General features: G+C 57.5%; 1 protein-coding gene across 1 annotated transcript in view; it reads right to left on the reverse strand.

Annotated features, from left to right (window-relative positions):
* ilvbl (ilvB (bacterial acetolactate synthase)-like) overlaps positions 1–22,432 on the reverse strand; it is a 59,294-nt gene extending 36,862 nt beyond the window's left edge. The window contains exons 1-3 of the mRNA XM_072486782.1: positions 22,262–22,432; positions 10,947–11,148; positions 7,445–7,572 (exon numbers count right to left, since the gene is read on the reverse strand). Of these exons, the coding sequence (XP_072342883.1) occupies positions 7,445–7,572; positions 10,947–11,148; positions 22,262–22,378 (447 nt within the window). The 5' untranslated portion in view covers positions 22,379–22,432. The remainder of the gene's footprint in view (positions 1–7,444; positions 7,573–10,946; positions 11,149–22,261) is intronic.
* Between the last annotated feature and the right edge of the window lie 204 nt (positions 22,433–22,636).

The following is a 22,636-nucleotide window of genomic DNA, read 5'->3' on the forward strand; positions in this document are numbered from 1 at the left end:
ATTGTTGATCCCGTCTTGGGGTCGACCTTCTCAAACAACATAGATGGTGTCATTATCCAGCAGTTATTCTATAATCCTGGACATTACTCCCTTGTGATTATGTTGTTGATTATTTGTTGTTTTTTTTTCTCCTGCAAGGGTTTGCGAGATGTAAGCACGAGGGTGAGTGTTGTCTGTTATCCCGTTCTAGCAAAAATCATATTGAGTCCATATGTGAAACGTGTTCTGTGTAGTTTTATTCCTTTTTGCCAGTGTGTTATAATCCTTGTGGTTATGAGAGGGGGGTTGCTTTTTGAGACCCCCTCTCTCATTTATAATGATGAGGAGTGGACTCTGGGTGGGGTGATGGGTAGATGGTGGATGTGGAGCTGGATGTTAGGGTTAGTTAAGTACTCAATGAGATGGAGGTAGCTCACCAGTTAGAGGTAACCATATTGGGTTTGATTTTGTTTTTTTTGTTATTTCGAATTAAAGAATCCATGCCTTTCTTCTTCGATGGCCTGAAAACATTAAGTATCCCGAGGAGGACTGGATTCCTTCTGACTCTTCCTTGAGTTTGTAGATTTCCTCTGGGTTTTTTTAATTAAACAAAGAGCTATGAGTTGTGGACTAATCTGAGGTGGGTTTGGTTGATGTTGAAGGGTTGATTGTTCTTAGAATTGTTCCTGTGATGGCAGACAGTGCTGGGTGATTGGTGATATCTTTAGATCAGTTCCAGTGTTATTCCCTTGTGGGTTTTCTCCCGCCACTCTTTATCCGGGTGAGCAAGGTGCTATTACTAACCCTGGCCCAATCATTTAGCGGAGGTTCCCCTAGTTGTACCGAGGAGGGGAGAAATTGCACACCCCCTCCCCCCCCCTACCAGGGCACCCAATTGTTAGGTGTCTTGACAATTCTTCTTCTCTTCAGGTGATGGGGTCTCCCTGGCTGGGGCTGGTGTAATCATCCCCCCCCCCGCCCGGCCGCCAAAGGTGCACTGCCTTGGATGTGGTTGGAGGGGTGCAAGTCCAGCTGGGGTCTGAGTGTTGGTGCACTAGAGGCCTTGATTCCTGTGTGTCGAGAGGTGCTGGGCTAGGCCATACCCAGTGCTGTGCTTGGTATCCTGTTGCCCCTTGGAGCTTGGTGTTTCCCTTCTTGAAGAAGACGCCTCTTAGGGACGTCCCTCCCCGACCGCATGCCGCCGGGGGGGGATTCTTGGTTGAATGAGCAGCTTGTTCTCTTATTCATTGGTGTTTGTTTGGCGCGTTTTTCATTAGTGTTTGTTCGGCACGTGCAAGGGAAACGCGGAACAAAGGTTGGGTCCTGATCCTTTTTTATCCTGTGGTATACTTCTGGTAGCTACAGCTCTTTTTCCTGTATTTCTTGGGAGTCCTCGAAGACTTGATCATAATTCGAACATGTTGTCGCCGGTCCTCTCGGTACAAATGTATGGAACGATATTGGTTTGTACTGGGCCTGAGATTGAGGCTAAGTTGCATTGTGTGGTGTATATGCAGCTAGAACTGAGGATTTTGTGTATTTTCTTTGTTTTCTTTTCTAAAGATGGGTATAAAGAACCTGTAATTGATTCCTGCATGGTTGCAGACGGGTTTGGTGGCCGAGGAGAGGAGGCTGTGGTGTGTCACTGGTACTGTGAGAGTTGAGGGAGATACATATTAGTATACGCCCGATGTTGCCACAGAAAACTTATCTTGAACTCTCATGGTAATTATGAGCAAACGCGTCGTGGGAGGCTGTGCACCATTTTGCCATGTTGTCATGGCTTCATCCTGTTTTCCCACAGTCTCTGATGGGGCTATAGAGGCATATAGCGATGTCTAATGATTACATCGAGCTAGTAATGTTGCTCACCTATTCCCCTCTGTATTCATGCATGTTGAGCCTTTTTTCCTTGCTTACTACAATTTTGTAACTTGGTTACATTGTTTGTAAAAATGTAAAACCTGACTAAATATACTTCAATAAAATTTTTTTTACCCGCCTCTATTCGACCTCAGGCTATTTGCTGGTGAAATCCTGATCCATGCTTTTGATACGTCCAGACCTCTGTACTCCAATGCTAGCTTGGCACCTTCTATCGCTCAACTTCGGTATTTAATGTCTTTAGGAATAGTGTTGCCCAAATCCTAATCAACTCGACCAACACTTTGGTCCTCACTTATCGATCTACATTATTTCCAAATCCTTCAATGCCTCAAGTTTAAAATTTCCATTTACATGGTTAAATCTTTCATGGCCTCTCATCCTCATCCCCTCCAGTCCTACAAAACCAACCCTGTCCACTCCCATCTCCCAAATTCTTTGTTGTGGACTCTAGCTTCATGAAATCTCTCTTCCCACCACTGCTAGATGTGCCTTCAGTCCCATGCTTCGGAACTCCCTCTCATGCTCCCTCTTCCTTACCCTCTCTCTTCCAAGACCTTGCTTAAATCTCACCAGTTGGGCGGCACGGTGGCACAGTGGTTACCACTGCTGCCTACAGCGCTGAGGACCCGGGTTCGATCCCGGGTCACTGTCCGTGTGGAGATTTTTAAAATAAATATATTGATTAAAATTTTCAACAAAACACTCCAACCAGAAAAAGAATAAAGCACAAAACAAGCAAAAATTATACATGAGATTTCCAACAAAATACAATAACCCTCAATTAACAAATAAACACACCAGTAAGGAAAACGCCCCACTCTAACCTAAACAAAACAGGAAAACCAAACGCCCCCCCGCCCCCGGGTTGCTGCTGCTGTTGACCTCCACCTAACGTTCCGCGAGAAAATCTAGGAACGGTTGCCAAAGCCTGGAGAACCCCTGCACAGACACTCGCAAGGCAAACTTTATCCTTTCCAACTTGATGAACCCTGCCATATCGTTAATCCAAGCTTCCACGCTTGGGGGCTTCGCATCCCTCCACAAGAGCAGGATCCTTCGCCGGGCTACCAGGGACGCAAATGTCCTGCACTCCCAGCTCATCCGATATCCCAAATAATGCTATCCCCCAGCTCGGCTTGACCCGGGTGTTCACCATTTTGGACATAGTCCTCGCAAAACCCCTCCAGAACCCATCCAGCGCCGGCATGCCCAGAACATGTGGCCGTGATTTGCTGGGCTCCCCGAGCACCTCACACACCTGTCCTCCACCCCAAAAAACATACTCATCCTCGCCCCTGTCATATGCGCCCTATGGACAACTTTGAACTGTATTAAGCTGAGCCTGGCACAGCAGGAGGAAGAATTAACCCTACTCAGGGCATCAGCCCACAGATCTTCATCCAGCTCTCCCCAGCTCCTCCTCCCACTTACCCTTTAACTCCTCCACCGAGGCCTCCTCCGCCTCCTGCACTCCTGATAGATCGCCGAGACCTTGCCTTCTCCAACCCATACACCCAAAATCACCCTGTCCTGAATCCTTTGTGCTGGGAGCAGTGGAAATTCCCTCACATGCCGTCTCACAAACACCCTCACTTGCATGTACCTAAAAGCATTCCCGGGAGGTAACCCAAATTTCTCCTCCAGCGCCCCTAGGCTCGCAAACGTCCCATCGATGAATAGGTCCCCCATTCTTCTAATCCCAGCCCGATGCCAGCTCAGAAACCCCCCATCCTTCCTACCCGGAACGAACCTGTGGTTCTCTCGTATCGGGGACCAGACCGGACCTACCACCTCGCCCCTATGCCGCCTCCACTGCCCTCAGATCTTCAGAGTCGCCGCCACCACCGGGCTCGTGGTGTACCTTGTCGGCGGAAGCGGCAACGGTGTCGTCACCAGCGCCCCCAGACTCGTACCCACACAAGACACCACCTCTAGCCTCTTCCACGCTGCCCCCTCTCCCTCCATTACCCACTTACGGATCCTCGCCACATTAGCTGCCCAATATTAGTCACATAGACTCGGCAACGTCAGCCCCCTCCTGTCCCTGCCACGCTCCAAAAACACCCTCGGGGTCTTATTCGCCCATACGAATCTCATAATACTCCTGCTTACCCATTTTAAAAAAGCCTTGGGGATTAGTATGGGCAGGCACTGGAACACAAACAGGAACCTCAGGAGGACCGTCATCTTGACCGACTGCATCCTACCCGCCAGGGAGGGTGGCAGCATATCCCATCTCTTGGCAGCATATCCCATCTCTTGAAGTCCTCCTCCATCTGCTCCATGAACCGTGTCAAATTGAGCTTGTGCAGGGCCCCCCAGCTCCTAGCTACCTGGATCCCCAGATATCGGAAGCTCCTCTCCTCCCTCTTCAGCGGTAGCTCGTCTATCCCCCTCCCCTGGTCCCCCGCATGCACCACAAAGTGCTCACTCTTCCCCACGTTGAGCTTATAGCCCGAGAAGTCCCAAAACTCCGAGGATCCGCATAACCTCCGCCATCCCCTCCACTGGGTCTGCAACATATAACAACAGGTCATCAGTATATAACGACACCCGGTGTTCCTCTCCTCCCCCCCCCGGACCAATCCCCTCCAGTTCCTAGACTCCCCTCAGTGCCATGGCCAGCGGCTCAATTGCCAGTGCAAGCAACAAGGGGGATAAGGGACACACCTGCCTCGTCCTGCGGTACAACCTAAAGTACTCCGACCTCCGCCGGTTCGTAGCCAAACTCGCCACTGGGGCCCTATATAACAGCCTGACCCATCTTATGAACCCTTCCCCGAACCCAAACCTCCCAAGCCCTTCCCAGAGATACTCCCACTCCACCCGATCAAAGGCCTTCTCCGCGTCCATAGCCGCCTCTACCTCCACTTCCCCCTCCACCGAGGGCATCATGATCACATTTAAGAGCCTCCGCACATTCGTGTTTAACTGTCTGCCCTTCATAAACCCCGTCTGGTCCTCATGGATCACCCCGGGACACAGTCCTCAATCCTCGTAGCCAGCACCTTCACCAACAACTTAGCGTCTACATTGAGGAGCAAAATTGGCCTATACGATCCACATTGCAATGGATCCTTATCCCGCTTCAAAATCAACGAGATCAGCGCGCGGGACATTGTCGGGGGCAAGGTCCCCTCCTCCCTCGCCTCATTGAAAGTTCTCACCATCAACGGGCCCAGCAGGTCCACATACTCTCTGTAAAATTCAACCGGGAATCCGTCCGGTCCCAGGGCCTTCCCCGTCTGCATGCGCCCCAATCCTTTAACCAGCTACTCCAGCCCAATCGGCACCCCCAAACCAGCCACCTGCTCCTCCTCCACCCTCGGGAACCTCAGTTGATCCAAGAATCGGCGCATCCCCTCCCCCCCCCCACCCTCTCCGGGGGCTCAGACCTATACAGATCCCCATAGAAGTCCCCAAATACCTCGCTTATTCTCACCGCACTCTGCACCATATTCCCCCCTCTATCTCTAATTCCACCAATCTCCCTCACTGCCTCCCTCTTACGAAGCTGATGTGCCAGCATCCGGCTCGCCTTCTCCCCATACTCATATACTGCCCCCTGCATTTTCCTCCACTGCGCCTCTGCTTTCCCCATGGTCAATAGATCAAATTCCATTTGGAGGCTTCGTCGCTCCCTAAGCAGCCCCTCCTCGGGGCCTCTGCATAGCTCCTGTCCACCCGTAATATCTCCCCCACCAATCTCTCCCTCTTCTCCCGATGGGCCCTAATGGAAGTTAGCTCTCCCCTAACCACCGCCTTCAGACCCTCCCAGACTACCCCCACCTGCACCTCCCCATTGTCGTTGGCCTCCATGTATCTTTGAATACACCCCCAGATGCGCCCGCACACCACCTCATCTGCCAACAGTCCCACATCGAGGCGCCACAGCGGGCGCTGGTCCCTCTCCTCCCACAACTCCAGCTCCACCCAATGCGGGGCGTGATCCGAGATGGCTATAGCCGAATATTCCGTTCCCTCCACTTTCGGGATTAGCGCCCTACTCATTATAAAGAAATCTATCCGGGAATAGGCTTTATGGACGTGGGAGAAAAAAGAAAATTCTCTGGCCACCGGCCTGGCAAACCTCCACAGATCCACTCCTCCATCTGGTCCATAAGCTCTGAGCACCTTGGCCGCAGCCGGCCTCTTGCCAGTCCTGGAACGGTCCAGTGCTGGGTCCAGCACCGTGTTGAAGTCCCCCCCCCCCCCCATTATCAAGCTCCCTGCCTCCAGATCCGGGATCCGACCCAACATAGGATTTATAAATCCGGCATCATCCCAATTCGGGGCATATACGTTCACCAGTACCACCCGTGTCCCCTGCAATCTACCACTCACCATCACGTATCGACCTCCATTATCTGCCACAATATTCATCACCTCAAACGACACCCGCTTCCCCATCAGTATCGCAACCCTCCATTCTTCGCATCCAGCCCAGAGTGAAAGACCTGCCCTACCCATCCCTTTCTCAGCCTGACCTGATCTGCCACCTTCAAGTGTGTCTCCTGGAGCATGACCACGTCTGCCTTCAGTCCCTTTAAGTGCGCGAACACCCGGACCAGGGGGCTACTCGCCTCCGCCCCTCCCGCCAACTAGCCGTCCCCTTTTTTAGGCCAGCCACGTGCCCGCGCCTCCCGCACCCTTCAGTCCCCCAGGCGGCGGACCCCCGCCCCAACTCCCTCTTCTACGTCCGTGTGGAGTTTGCACACTCTTCCCGTGTCTGTGTGGGTTTCACCCTCACAACCCAAAGATGTGCAGGGGAGGTGGATTGGCCACGCTAAATTGCCCCTTAATTGGAGAAAAATAATTGGGTATTCTAAATGTAAAAATAAATAAATAAATCTCACCAGTTTTATCATCTAATTGAATGTTTATCTGTCTTGAGCACAGTATATGATTTTCACCCTGTATTTAATACAGCAAATAAACAGTCCAATTGACCCAACCAGTCCATGCTGGTGTTTATGCCCAACTCCAGCCTCCTCTCATCTTTCATCATCTAAATCGATCATCGTAACCCTCTATTCCCTTTTCCCCTCGAATGCTCGTCGAGCCTCACCTTCACACAGTCGACACCATTCACTCCAACCTACCCCTGGTAGCAAGTTCCACACCCTCACCGCTCTTTGGGTAGAGAAGTTTCTTCTAAATTCAAAAGCCCTCTACAATATCTCATACCTCCCTATCCCTGTAATCGCTTCCAGCCTCATAACACTCTCCTCCTCCCTCCCCCCCCCACCCGCCCCCACCGAGAGGTATCGGTGATGTGCTAATTTTGACCATGAGCAACCTTGGTTTTAATCACTCCACATTCAGCTGCCTGGGCCCTAAGCTACGGAACTTCCTCCCTCAACTGCTTTGCCTCTTTCTTTCCTTCACTACCTCTTTAGCCATGTTTTTGATCACCTGCCCTAATATCCCCTATGTGGTTTGGTGTCATATTTTATTTGATAACACTCCAGTGAAGTACCTTGGGATTTGTTACAATGAGGTAAAAGCAGTACGTGAAAACAAGCTGTAGTTATTCTCCCTGGATGCAAACATTCCCTCATGGGAAGTTTCTGTTTACCTGTAAAAGGGTTGCAGCTGCTCCCCCAATTAGCAGCACCGGAGTCTCTGCCATTTGTGCATTTTTAACCGCAGTCACAGTGTTGGTTAAGCCAGGACCAGCGGTAACTGCAGCAACACCAATGGAACCTGAAACACAGAGCCAATCAGTTTTCAGTACAAGCGTTCTATAGCCATGGTTCTTGCAATGTTAAACAGCTGGACTCCCCACTATATTGAGATGAGCTTCATCCACCCCCTCTCTCTCTCCCCTCCCCAATGTCAATGGCTAAGGCAATTTCAGCTGGTCTCTTCCCCATTCTGGTTAAGGGGGAAACACAAGGATGATTGACCTTCCCATTGCACTCTCCTTACTTTCAGTCAGAGATTGAACGGTGCTGGGTTCTGCTTATAATGTGAAGACTCAGCTGTGAGGTGAACAGTCTCAGTTTGGGGAGCATACGTACAACAATCATTAGGGGCAAGACAGCAGACCCACAATACTAGATCTACACTGCCGTCAGTTCAAGATAGAACAGGCTATCTATGCCGAGAGGTGCAGAGCAGCTGCAGTTGGTTCCAATAATGCAAGATAAACAGATCTTATATTAGTATAGCAAAAGTAAGGAAGATTTAAAAAGTTGTCTTATGAATCCATTTTCACTGTTATCTGCAGCTTGAGTCCCCTTTTCTTTCTCTTCCCCATTAACAGCCATTAATTACGATTATCCCGAATAGCTTCGGATTGTAGGATTAAGCAGTGACATTTGGATTAGCAAGGTGCAGACTATGGATTGAAATAGGATACAGTACACTAAGTGATCTTCTTGATCAAGTTTTCTTCCGTAAAATGTAAAAGTGAGTGCCAATGAGGTTGTAATGAAAGGCACCCTGCATCTTAATGGTTGGCTGCACCTTACAGAGATAACAACGTAAAGGGCCTATGGTGGCATGGTTTAAAAAGAGAGAAGCAGCAATGGCTCAGTGCATCAAGATTGGATTCAAAGTCCTCTACGGTGCAGCAGAAAAAGAAGAACAAGATAAGGATTGTTGAAATCATGGGGAAGATTGAGTCACAGGAGGAAACAGTGTGCAAAGTTTGATTGATTGATGGATTGATTGATTTGATTTAGTCACATGTACCGAAGTACAGTGAAAAGTATTTTTCTGCGGCCGAGGGAACGAACACAGTACATACATAGTAGACAAAAGAATAATCAACAGAGAACATTGACAAATGGTACATCGACAAACAGTGATTGGTTACAGTGCGGAACAAGGGGCCAAACAAAGCAAATACAAAGCAAGAGCAGCATAGGGCGTCGTGAATAGTGTTCTTACAGGAACAGATCAGACCGAGGAGGAGTCGTTGAAGAGTCTTGGAGCTATGGGGAAGAAATTGTTCCTATGTCTGGATGTGCAGTTCTTCAGGCTTCTGTACCTTCTGCCTGATGGAAGGGTCTGAAAGAAGGCAATGTCTGGGTGGGAAGGGTCTCTGATAATGCTGTCTATCTTCCTGAGGCAGCGGGAGGTGTATACAGAATCAATGTGGGGGTGACAAGCTTGTGTGATGCGTTGGGCTGAGTTCACCACACTCTGCAGTTTCTTGCGACCTTGGACCGAGCAGTTGCCATTCCAGGCTGTGATGCAGACGGATAGGATGCTCTGTATCGCACATCTGTAGAGGTTTGAGAGAGCCGATGCAGACATGCATATTTCAAAATATGAGAGAGCGGGATGTAGTTCAGAGAACCATAATATCCCTGCAGTGCAGAAGGAGGCCATTCGGCCCATCAAGTCTGCACCAACCTTCCGAAAGAGCACCCCACAACCCCACGTAACCTGCCCATCCCTGGACACTAACGGACAATTCAACATAGCCACTCCACCTAACCTGCACTTCTTCGGACTGTGGGAGGAAACCGGAGCATCCGGAGGAAAGCCACGCAGACACAGGGAGAATGTGAAAACTCCACAAAGACAATCACCCGAGGCCGGAATTGAAACCGGGTCCCTAGCTCTGTGAGGTAGCAGTGCTCGCACTTGTGCCACCGTGCAGCCCGTATCAAAGGATAAATGTTTGAAATAATCTATTAGACGAGATAATAGAGACAAAGGGTTCCAAGTGGATGAAAAAAAGCAAGGGAGAGTCAAGGACAATGGGCTTTGGTGGGAAGATCAGGTAACAAGGAAATAATGGTGGACAGGGAAAAAAAAAAAATGTTATAAAGCTCCTTGCAGGATGTTCCAAAGGGCTTCACAGCCAATTAAGTACTTTCATAGTCACTGTTCTAATGTGGGGAAGCTAGAGCTTCAATGAGAGGTACTTAGAGATGTTTTTATTCCTATTCTTGAGACATCTTTTTTTTTTATAAATTGAAGAGAAACAACATGGCATTAAAGGGAAAACCGAATATTTGCAGTCAGCGCGAATAGTGGAGGTGCTGGAATTCCATTTGCATCAGTGCAAACAGTGATGCCAAGAATATTAAATACAAAATGCTACGGTTAGAGCAAACAGGAAGTGATACTGTTTGTATAATGTTAAAACTGAAATAAACCGTTTTGTGTTGGCCAAAAGCTACAGCGCAGATTAAACATTTCACTGAAAAGGGTGTGAGCATTGAAGGCTGAGATCAGAAGGAAATTAAGGATTGTACAATGTAGAACATAGAGGAACAGGAGAGAACTCATTAAGTCTTCCATCATTCAATTACATCATGTTTGATCTCTTGGTTCTGTAACCCTCAATACCCTTGTCGATCAAAACTCTCCTCAACCTCTCGTTGGCCACTTTCTTCAAGAGCTTTTTGGGGGGAGGGTTTTGCAGATTTACACCACTCACTCATGCACAGTCCTTCCTGAGTTCATCCCTCAGCTGCCTAGCTCTAATTTTAATATTATGCCCCTGGTTCTAGACTCCACAGAGGAAATAGTTTTTCTTTCTCTGCCCTATCATATCCTTTAATCATCCTAAAGCACCTCAAATTTAATTCCATACAGCAGAGAATACAACCCAATGTCAGTGGAATCACGGGAAAACAATGGAGAACCCGAAATGGCTGCTGATGAAAATCAAGCCGTAATCTGTTGCCCTGCTTGAAATAAGTCTTTGACTTTTGTTAAGGAGGGTTTGGGGGAAAATAGGAGTGAGGTTGAAAGAATTCCAGGGAACTCAGCTGAAGATATGACCGTCAATAATGGAGTGAAGTATGGGAGGCTGCAGAAGAGTTAGATGAACAGAAAGTTTAGAGGGAGCAGGGAAGGGAATAGGGCGATGTAGAGCTGGACACGAATCAAGCTCTGGCTGATGGAAGCAGTGTCATCCAGCAATGGAACAAGATGGGGTAGTCTGATGCACTGTTAGCTTGTGACTGCACCAAATAAATAAAACAAAATTTAGGGGGATTGCGAGGGAAATGCACAAGTATAGGAAGTATCAGATTGGTACAACTGGGTCATTCTTCAGAGCCTGTGCCAAGTGTATGGTACCCCTTTGCATAATGAGCAGGTACCCTCATTACCTGAAAGCCTGGCCACAGCATCAGCAGCAAATACAGCCGTGACTTCATGTCGTGTGTCTACCACACGTATCCCAATCTTCTCACAAGCCACAAGGATGGGCGAGATGTGTCCTCCCACCAAAGTAAAAACATACTTCACACCATGAGCCTTCAGCACCTCTGCCACACTCTCACCACCATGTCTGGGACTCGATGCTTCCACCTGTCCAATGAATCAAAGGAAAAACATCACTGACCCAATGAAATAACTTCAGTTTTGATATACAGATCCTATGCTTTCCATTTACACTACGAACCACAGTTGTGCAATGCCAGTCTCTCCTACACAGGAACTGTTGTATCTTACTGTCTGCCCTATAACCAGTGTCAGAGCTTCTCAATTCTCAGTGTTGGAGTTGCTCTTCACCCTTTGCTCCCCACTCACAGGAGTGACTGCCCCCTCAGTGCCGTCCCAACCGGACAGGGTCACCATCGCCCCGTCCCGACAGGGTCACCACCGCCCCGTCCCAACCGGACAGGGTCACCACCACCCCGTCCCAACCAGGGTCACTGCTGCCCCGTCCTAACTGGACAGGGTCACCATCGCCCCGTCCCGACAGGACAGGGTCACCATCGCCCCGTCCCAACCGGTCAGGGTCACCACCTCCCCGTCCCAACCAGATAGGGTCACCACCACCCCATCCCAACCAGACAGGGTCACCGCAGCCCCGTCCCAACCAGACAGGGTCACCACCACCCCGTCCCGACCAGACAGGGTCACTGCTGCCGAGTCACGACCGGCCAGGGTAACTGCCGCCCCGTTCCAACCGGACAGGGTCACCACCGCCCCGTCCCAACCGGACAGGGTCACCGCTGCCCCGTCCGGACAGGGTCACCGCTGCCCCGTCCGGACAGGGTCACCGCTGCCCCGTCCCGACCGGACAGGGTCACTGCTGCCCCGTCCCGACCGGACAGGGTCACTGCTGCCCAGTCACGACCGGACAGGGTCACTGCTGCCCCGGCCCGACCGGACAGGGTCACCTCCGCCCCGTTTTGACCGGACAGAGTCACTGCCGCCCCGTCCCGACCGGACAGGGTCACTGCTGCCCCGGCCCGACCGGACAGGGTCACCTCCGCCCCGTCTTGACCGGACAGAGTCACTGCCGCCCCGTCCCGACCGGACAGGGTCACTGCCGCCCCGTCCCGACCGGACAGGGTCACTGCCGCCCCGTCCCGACCGGACAGGGTCACTGCCGCCCCGTCCCGACCGGACAGGGTCACTGCCGCCCCGTCCCAACCGGACAGGGTCACTGCCGCCCCGTCCCGACCGGACAGGGTCACTGCCGCCCCGTCCCGACCGGACAGGGTCACTGCCGCCCCGTCCTGACCGGACAGGGTCACTGCTGCCCCGTCCGGACATACTAATAAAAATCTTTATTATTTTCACAAGTAGGCTTACATTCACACTGCAATGAAGTTACTGTTAGTCACCACATTCCGGCACCTGTTCGGGTACTCAGAGGGAGAATTCAGAATGTCCAAATTCCCTAACAGCACGTCTTTCGGAACTTGTGGGAGGAAACCGGAGCACCAGAGGAAACCCACGCAGTCACAGGGAGAACGTGCAGACTCCGCACAGACAATGACACAAGCTGGGAAACAAACCTGGGACCATGGCGCTGTGAAGCAACAGTGCTAACCACTGGGACTTACGGTTGTGTATATGCAGAGCTAAGTCGCATGTTTGGCAGCTCCCGCTTGGAACGGACTTTTGGGCTCTTTACAGGGCCCCCAACGGAATTTCTTCGACATTTCCCAGTGTGGGAAGAAGACTGCAACATTCCCCCAATGGTGTCCCCCAGGTATGGTATGTTTCTTGGTCACCAGACCCGGCAGAAACAGTAAACGATTTAGCTGGAGCTGCAGGAAATACAAAAGCCTCTTCCAGCATGCAGGTGGGGGAAGGGCAAGCTTAAAGGCTTCAAGCTGACTTGAGGGCCGTTATTGAAGGTGAATTCTAGCAGCAGAGGGAACAACTGTGAAAAGATCTCACCAAGGCCATTGAAGAAGCGGGGACGAGGCTTCCGGTGGCGGCCATGGAGGAGTAGGTCGCGCATTCGGCAGCTCGCGTCTGGAACAGACTCAGACCTTTTTCCAGGAGTTTCCACAGACTTTTTGGGGCAGATTGGTGAAGTGAACACTGCCAAAAGGATTCGCTCTCAATACTTCCGGTTGCGGCTATGCGGAGCTAAGTCGCACATTCGGCGGCTCCCGCAAAAACGGACATTTGGGCTCTTTTCAGGGCCCCCAACGGCACTTTTTCAACATTTCCCGGTGTGGGAAGGAGTTAATAACAGCTCCCCATCAGCATATGGCTTTAACTAGGAGCGGGGCGACAAAAAAGGTGGTGGTGGACCCGAAGAAGGGAGGGAAGGACAAAATGGCAGCGGGCAGGGACCAGGCAGCGTGGAGGCAGTGGGCGGAGGAGCAACAGGAAGGTATCCAGCGCTGCCTCAAAGAGATTAAAATGGACCTGCTAGAGCCGATGAAGGCTTCTATTGATAAGCTGCTGGAGACACAGACGGCCCAGGGGGTGGCGATCCGCGAGGCTCGACAAAAGATCTCTGACAATGAGGACGAGATCTTAGGCCTGGCGGTAAAGGTGGAGGCACACGAGGCGCTCCACAAGAAATGGCAGGAGCGGTTCGAGGAGATGGAGAATCGGTCGAGGCGGATGAATCTGTGGATTCTGGGCCTCCCGGAGGGGCTGGAGGGGCCAGACGTGGGGGCCTATGTGGTCACCATGTTGAACTCGCTGCTTGGAGCGGGGTCCGTCCGGGGGCCCCTGGAGCTGGAAGGGGCCCATAGTGTTGGCGAGGAGGCCCAAGGCTAATGAGCCTCCGCGGGCGGTGCTGGTGCGGTTCCATCGGTTCGTTGATCGGGAGTGCGTGCTCAGGTGGGCCAAGAAGGAGAGTAGCAGCAGGCGGGAAAACGCGGAGGTTCGAATATACCAGGACTGGAGTGCAGAGGTGGCGAAGAGGAGGGCCGGGTACAATCGAGTGATGGCGGTGCTGCACAGGAAGGGGGTGAAGTTCGGCATGTTGCAGCCGGCGCGACTGTGAGTTACCCACAAGGACCGGCACCATTATTTTGAGTCTACGGAGGAGGCGTGGGCCTTTGTTCAGGCCGAGAAGCTGGACACAGACTGAGGGTCGGGATGGGCGATTGGGGACTGGCCTTTGCGTCCCTGGTAGCCTGGCGAAGGATTCTCCTTCAGTGGAAAGATGCAAGGCCCCCCAAGCGTGGAATCCTGAATCAGCGATATGGCAGGGTTCATTAAATCGGAGAGGGTGAAATCCGCCTTGAGAGGGTCGGTACAAGGGTTCTTTAGGCGGTGACAACCGTTCTTAGACTTTCTGGCAGAACGATAGACATTGGTCAATGGCAGCAGCAGCTCGGGGCAGGGGTTTAATTTATTTTTGTTTATGTTATTTACACTGGAGGGTCTGAGGGGGTGTATACACCTGTTGTGTTAAGTCGGGGTGTTAATGTTAATTTATTATTTATGTATGGGGGGGGGGGGGGGTTTGGGGGCTGCTTTTTTAGATTGTGTTTTGTACTTAACCCTATTGGGTTCTTTTTTCTTTCTCATTTTGTTATTGATATTTTATGAAAACCTTTAAAATATATTTTTTTTTAAAGTGCTAACCACTGTGAGGGTCACGGTCGCTACGCCCCGACCGGACAGGGTCACTCCGGATCCCGTTACCTGACTACCACTATTGTCCCAACGCAAACAGGATCGCTGGCCTGATCCCTAACCAATGCACAACTCTCGTTCCCCTGAAACGTCCTTACCCAGCCTATCCCAAACAACGGTCAGCCTGCCCAAAGGCCACCTTACCCCAGGGATGGTGGTCACTCTGCCCCCCCACCCTCTCACCCCAGGGACGGGGGTCACTCTGCCCCCCCCCCCACACACCCAGGGACGGGGGTCACTCTGCCCCCCCCACACCCCAGGGACGGGGATCACTCTGCCCCAACCTCACCCCAGGGACGGGGGTCACTCTGCCCTCGCCTCTCACCCCAGGGACGGGAGTCACTCTGCCCCCCGCCTCTCACCCCAGGGACGGGGGTCACTCGGTCCACAGGACTCACCCCAGGGACGGGGGTCACTCTGCCCTCACCTCTCACCCCAGGGACGGGGGTCACGCTGCCCCCAGGACTCACCCCAGGGACGGGGGTCACTCTGTCCCCAGGACTCACCCCAGGGACGGGAGTCACTCTGCCCTCGCCTCTCACCCCAGGTATGGTGGTCACTCTGCCCCCACCCCCCTCTCACCCCAGGGACGGGGGTCACTCTGCCCTCGCCTCTCACCCCGGGGACGGGGGTCACTCTGCCCTCGCCTCCCACCCCGGGGACAGGGGGTCACTCTGCCCTCGCCTCCCACCCCGGGGACAGGGGGTCACTCTGCCCTCGCCACTCACCCCGGGGACGGGGGTCACTCTGTCCCCAGGACTCACCCCGGGGACGGGGGTCACTCTGTCCCCAGGACTCACCCCGGGGACGGGGGTCACTCTGTCCCCAGGACTCACCCCGGGGACGGGGGTCACTCTGTCCCCAGGACTCACCCCGGGGACGGGGGTCACTCTGTCCCCAGGACTCACCCCGGGGACGGGGGTCACTCTGTCCCCAGGACTCACCCCGGGGACGGGGGTCACTCTGTCCCCAGGACTCACCCCGGGGACGGGGGTCACTCTGTCCCCAGGACTCACCCCGGGGACGGGGGTCACTCTGTCCCCAGGACTCACCCCAGGGACGGGGGTCACTCTGTCCCCAGGACTCACCCCAGGGACGGGGGTCACTCTGTCCCCAGGACTCACCCCAGGGACGGGGGTCACTCTGTCCCCAGGACTCACCCCAGGGACGGGGGTCACTCTGTCCCCAGGACTCACCCCAGGGACGGGGGTCACTCTGTCCCCAGGACTCACCCCAGGGACGGGGGTCACTCTGTCCCCAGGACTCACCCCAGGGACGGGGGTCACTCTGTCCCCAGGACTCACCCCAGGGACGGGGGTCACTCTGTCCCCAGGACTCACCCCAGGGACGGGGGTCACTCTGTCCCCAGGACTCACCCCAGGGACGGGGGTCACTCTGTCCCCAGGACTCACCCCAGGGACGGGGGTCACTCTGTCCCCAGGACTCACCCCAGGGACGGGGGTCACTCTGTCCCCAGGACTCACCCCAGGGACGGGGGTCACTCTGTCCCCAGGACTCACCCCAGGGACGGGGGTCACTCTGTCCCCAGGACTCACCCCAGGGACGGGGGTCACTCTGTCCCCAGGACTCACCCCAGGGACGGGGGTCACTCTGTCCCCAGGACTCACCCCAGGGACGGGGGTCACTCTGTCCCCAGGACTCACCCCAGGGACGGGGGTCACTCTGTCCCCAGGACTCACCCCAGGGACGGGGGTCACTCTGTCCCCAGGACTCACCCCAGGGACGGGGGTCACTCTGTCCCCAGGACTCACCCCAGGGACGGGGGTCACTCTGTCCCCAGGACTCACCCCAGGGACGGGGGTCACTCTGTCCCCAGGACTCACCCCAGGGACGGGGGTCACTCTGTCCCCAGGACTCACCCCAGGGACGGGGGTCACTCTGTCCCCAGGACTCACCCCAGGGACGGGGGTCAGGACTCACCCCAGGGACGGGGGTCACTCTGTCCCCAGGGACTCACCCCAGGGACGGGGGTCACTCTGTCCCCAGGACTCACCCCAGGGACGGGGGTCACTCTGTCCCCAGGACTCACCCCAGGGACGGGGGTCACTCTGTCCCCAGGACTCACCCCCAGGGACGGGGGTCACTCTGTCCCCAGGACTCACCCCAGGGACGGGGGTCACTCTGTCCCCCAGGACTCACCCCAGGGACGGGGGTCACTCTGTCCCCAGGACTCACCCCCAGGGACGGGGGTCACTCTGTCCCCAGGACTCACCCCAGGGACGGGGGTCACTCTGTCCCCAGGACTCACCCCAGGGACGGGGGTCACTCTGTCCCCAGGACTCACCCCAGGGACGGGGGTCACTCTGTCCCCAGGACTCACCCCAGGGACGGGGGTCACTCTGTCCCCAGGACTCACCCCAGGGACGGGGGTCACTCTGTCCCCAGGACTCACCCCAGGGACGGGGGTCACTCTGTCCCCAGGACTCACCCCAGGGACGGGGGTCACTCTGTCCCCAGGACTCACCCCAGGGACGGGGGTCACTCTGTCCCCAGGACTCACCCCAGGGACGGGGGTCACTCTGTCCCCAGGACTCACCCCAGGGACGGGGGTCACTCTGTCCCCAGGACTCACCCCAGGGACGGGGGTCACTCTGTCCCCAGGACTCACCCCAGGGACGGGGGTCACTCTGTCCCCAGGACTCACCCCAGGGACGGGGGTCACTCTGTCCCCAGGACTCACCCCAGGGACGGGGGTCACTCTGTCCCCAGGACTCACCCCAGGGACGGGGGTCACTCTGTCCCCAGGACTCACCCCAGGGACGGGGGTCACTCTGTCCCCAGGACTCACCCCAGGGACGGGGGTCACTCTGTCCCCAGGACTCACCCCAGGGACGGGGGTCACTCTGTCCCCAGGACTCACCCCAGGGACGGGGGTCACTCTGTCCCCAGGACTCACCCCAGGGACGGGGGGTCACTCTGTCCCCAGGACTCACCCCAGGGACGGGGGTCACTCTGTCCCCAGGACTCACCCCAGGGACGGGGGTCACTCTGTCCCCAGGACTCACCCCAGGGACGGGGGTCACTCTGTCCCCAGGACTCACCCCAGGGACGGGGGTCACTCTGTCCCCGCCTCTCACCCCAGGGACGGGGGTCACTCTGCCCCCGCCTCTCACCCCAGGGACGGGGGTCACTCTTCCCCCGCCTCTCACCCCAGGGGACGGGGGTCACTCTTCCCCCGCCTCTCACCCCAGGGACGGGGGTCACTCTGTCCCCAGGACTCACCCCAGGGACGGGGGTCACTCTGTCCCCAGGACTCACCCCCAGGGACGGGGGTCACTCTGTCCCCAGGACTCACCCCCAGGGACGGGGGTCACTCTGTCCCCAGGACTCACCCCAGGGACGGGGGTCACTCTGTCCCCAGGACTCACCCCAGGGACGGGGGTCACTCTGTCCCCAGGACTCACCCCAGGGACGGGGGTCACTCTGTCCCCCAGGACTCACCCCAGGGACGGGGGTCACTCTGTCCCCAGGACTCACCCCAGGGACGGGGGTCACTCTGTCCCCAGGACTCACCCCAGGGACGGGGGTCACTCTGTCCCCAGGACTCACCCCAGGGACGGGGGTCACTCTGTCCCCAGGACTCACCCCAGGGACGGGGGTCACTCTGTCCCCAGGACTCACCCCAGGGACGGGGGTCACTCTGTCCCCAGGACTCACCCCAGGGACGGGGGTCACTCTGTCCCCAGGACTCACCCCAGGGACGGGGGTCACTCTGTCCCCAGGACTCACCCCAGGGACGGGGGTCACTCTGTCCCCAGGACTCACCCCAGGGACGGGGGTCACTCTGTCCCCAGGACTCACCCCAGGGACGGGGGTCACTCTGTCCCCAGGACTCACCCCAGGGACGGGGGTCACTCTGTCCCCAGGACTCACCCCAGGGACGGGGGTCACTCTGTCCCCAGGACTCACCCCAGGGACGGGGGTCACTCTGTCCCCAGGACTCACCCCAGGGACGGGGGTCACTCTGTCCCCAGGACTCACCCCAGGGACGGGGGTCACTCTGTCCCCAGGACTCACCCCAGGGACGGGGGTCACTCTGTCCCCAGGACTCACCCCAGGGACGGGGGTCACTCTGTCCCCAGGGCTCACCCCAGGGACGGGGGTCACTCTGTCCCCAGGACTCACCCCAGGGACGGGGGTCACTCTGTCCCCAGGGCTCACCCCAGGGACGGGGGTCACTCTGTCCCCAGGACTCACCCCAGGGACGGGGGGTCACTCTGTCCCCAGGACTCACCCCAGGGACGGGGGTCACTCTGTCCCCAGGACTCACCCCAGGGACGGGGGTCACTCTGTCCCCAGGACTCACCCCAGGGACGGGGGTCACTCTGTCCCCAGGACTCACCCCCAGGGACGGGGGTCACTCTGTCCCCAGGACTCACCCCAGGGACGGGGGTCACTCTGTCCCCAGGACTCACCCCAGGGACGGGGGTCACTCTGTCCCCAGGACTCACCCCAGGGACGGGGGTCACTCTGTCCCCAGGACTCACCCCAGGGACGGGGGTCACTCTGTCCCCAGGACTCACCCCAGGGACGGGGGTCACTCTGTCCCCAGGACTCACCCCAGGGACGGGGGTCACTCTGTCCCCAGGACTCACCCCAGGGACGGGGGTCACTCTGTCCCCAGGACTCACCCCAGGGACGGGGGTCACTCTGTCCCCAGGACTCACCCCAGGGACGGGGGTCACTCTGTCCCCAGGACTCACCCCAGGGACGGGGGTCACTCTGTCCCCAGGACTCACCCCAGGGACGGGGGTCACTCTGTCCCCAGGACTCACCCCAGGGACGGGGGTCACTCTGTCCCCAGGACTCACCCCAGGGACGGGGGTCACTCTGTCCCCAGGACTCACCCCAGGGACGGGGGTCACTCTGTCCCCAGGACTCACCCCAGGGACGGGGGTCACTCTGTCCCCAGGACTCACCCCAGGGACGGGGGTCACTCTGTCCCCAGGACTCACCCCAGGGACGGGGGTCACTCTGTCCCCAGGACTCACCCCAGGGACGGGGGTCACTCTGTCCCCAGGACTCACCCCAGGGACGGGGGTCACTCTGTCCCCAGGACTCACCCCAGGGACGGGGGTCACTCTGTCCCCAGGACTCACCCCAGGGACGGGGGTCACTCTGTCCCCAGGACTCACCCCAGGGACGGGGGTCACTCTGTCCCCAGGACTCACCCCAGGGACGGGGGTCACTCTGTCCCCAGGACTCACCCCAGGGACGGGGGTCACTCTGTCCCCAGGACTCACCCCAGGGACGGGGGTCACTCTGTCCCCAGGACTCACCCCAGGGACGGGGGTCACTCTGTCCCCAGGACTCACCCCAGGGACGGGGGTCACTCTGTCCCCAGGACTCACCCCAGGGACGGGGGTCACTCTGTCCCCAGGACTCACCCCAGGGACGGGGGTCACTCTGTCCCCAGGACTCACCCCAGGGACGGGGGTCACTCTTCCCCCGCCTCTCACCCCAGGGACGGGGGTCACTCTTCCCCCGCCTCTCACCCCAGGGACGGGGGTCACTCTGTCCCCAGGACTCACCCCAGGGACGGGGGTCACTCTGTCCCCAGGACTCACCCCAGGGACGGGGGTCACTCTGTCCCCAGGACTCACCCCAGGGACGGGGGTCACTCTGTCCCCAGGACTCACCCCAGGGACGGGGGTCACTCTGTCCCCAGGACTCACCCCAGGGACGGGGGTCACTCTGTCCCCAGGACTCACCCCAGGGACGGGGGTCACTCTGTCCCCAGGACTCACCCCAGGGACGGGGGTCACTCTGTCCCCAGGACTCACCCCAGGGACGGGGGTCACTCTGTCCCCAGGACTCACCCCAGGGACGGGGGTCACTCTGTCCCCAGGACTCACCCCAGGGACGGGGGTCACTCTGTCCCCAGGACTCACCCCAGGGACGGGGGTCACTCTGTCCCCAGGACTCACCCCAGGGACGGGGGTCACTCTGTCCCCAGGACTCACCCCAGGGACGGGGGTCACTCTGTCCCCAGGACTCACCCCAGGGACGGGGGTCACTCTGTCCCCAGGACTCACCCCAGGGACGGGGGTCACTCTGTCCCCAGGACTCACCCCAGGGACGGGGGTCACTCTGTCCCCAGGACTCACCCCAGGGACGGGGGTCACTCTGTCCCCAGGACTCACCCCAGGGACGGGGGTCACTCTGTCCCCAGGACTCACCCCAGGGACGGGGGTCACTCTGTCCCCAGGACTCACCCCAGGGACGGGGGTCACTCTGTCCCCGCCTCTCACCCCAGGGACGGGGGTCACTCTGCCCCCGCCTCTCACCCCAGGGACGGGGGTCACTCTTCCCCCGCCTCTCACCCCAGGGACGGGGGTCACTCTTCCCCCGCCTCTCACCCCAGGGACGGGGGTCACTCTGTCCCCAGGACTCACCCCAGGGACGGGGGTCACTCTGTCCCCAGGACTCACCCCAGGGACGGGGGTCACTCTGTCCCCAGGACTCACCCCAGGGACGGGGGTCACTCTGTCCCCAGGACTCACCCCAGGGACGGGGGTCACTCTGTCCCCAGGACTCACCCCAGGGACGGGGGTCACTCTGTCCCCAGGACTCACCCCAGGGACGGGGGTCACTCTGTCCCCAGGACTCACCCCAGGGACGGGGGTCACTCTGTCCCCAGGACTCACCCCAGGGACGGGGGTCACTCTGTCCCCAGGACTCACCCCAGGGACGGGGGTCACTCTGTCCCCAGGACTCACCCCAGGGACGGGGGTCACTCTGTCCCCAGGACTCACCCCAGGGACGGGGGTCACTCTGTCCCCAGGACTCACCCCAGGGACGGGGGTCACTCTGTCCCCAGGACTCACCCCAGGGACGGGGGTCACTCTGTCCCCAGGACTCACCCCAGGGACGGGGGTCACTCTGTCCCCAGGACTCACCCCAGGGACGGGGGTCACTCTGTCCCCAGGACTCACCCCAGGGACGGGGGTCACTCTGTCCCCAGGACTCACCCCAGGGACGGGGGTCACTCTGTCCCCAGGACTCACCCCAGGGACGGGGGTCACTCTGTCCCCAGGACTCACCCCAGGGACGGGGGTCACTCTGTCCCCAGGACTCACCCCAGGGACGGGGGTCACTCTGTCCCCAGGACTCACCCCAGGGACGGGGGTCACTCTGTCCCCAGGACTCACCCCAGGGACGGGGGTCACTCTGTCCCCAGGACTCACCCCAGGGACGGGGGTCACTCTGTCCCCAGGACTCACCCCAGGGACGGGGGTCACTCTGTCCCCAGGACTCACCCCAGGGACGGGGGTCACTCTGTCCCCAGGACTCACCCCAGGGACGGGGGTCACTCTTCCCCCGCCTCTCACCCCAGGGACGGGGGTCACTCTTCCCCCGCCTCTCACCCCAGGGACGGGAGTCACTCTGCCCCCGCCTCTCACCCCAGGGACGGGGGTCACTCTGTCCCCAGGACTCACCCCAGGGACGGGGGTCACTCTGCCCCCGCCTCTCACCCCAGGGACGGGGGTCACTCTGCCCTCGCCTCCCACCCCAGGGACGGGGGTCTCTGTCCCCCGCGCCTCCTCACTCTCACCCGGTACAGGAGCCGCTGAACCAGTCCGAGCTTCCAGGCCGTAAACAGCGTGGAGCCGAAAGCGATGACCATGAGGCCCCAGGAGATCACAGAGCCCACGGCCACTTCAGAGTCCATGGCCAGGCAAGGGGCAGTGCCGAGCAACGCTCCTCTTCAGTCCCTCAGCCCAGCAGCACCTCCCCCACGCAGCGCCGCGGGCGGGGCTGAGTGACAGGATCACTAACCTATCACAATCCTGAGGGAAAGGTATCATCATCCCTGCCAGCCAGTCAATGCTCGGAGAAGGCGGGCCTACGCGCCGACGTATGATTGACGTGAGGTCACTGTGGCAACGGAGCTCCTGATTGGACCGTTGCTGTCACGTGATGGATACAC

The sequence above is a fragment of the Scyliorhinus torazame genome, chromosome 21 (genome assembly GCF_047496885.1).
Source record: "Scyliorhinus torazame isolate Kashiwa2021f chromosome 21, sScyTor2.1, whole genome shotgun sequence".
In the NCBI taxonomy this organism is placed as follows: Eukaryota; Metazoa; Chordata; class Chondrichthyes; order Carcharhiniformes; family Scyliorhinidae; genus Scyliorhinus; species Scyliorhinus torazame.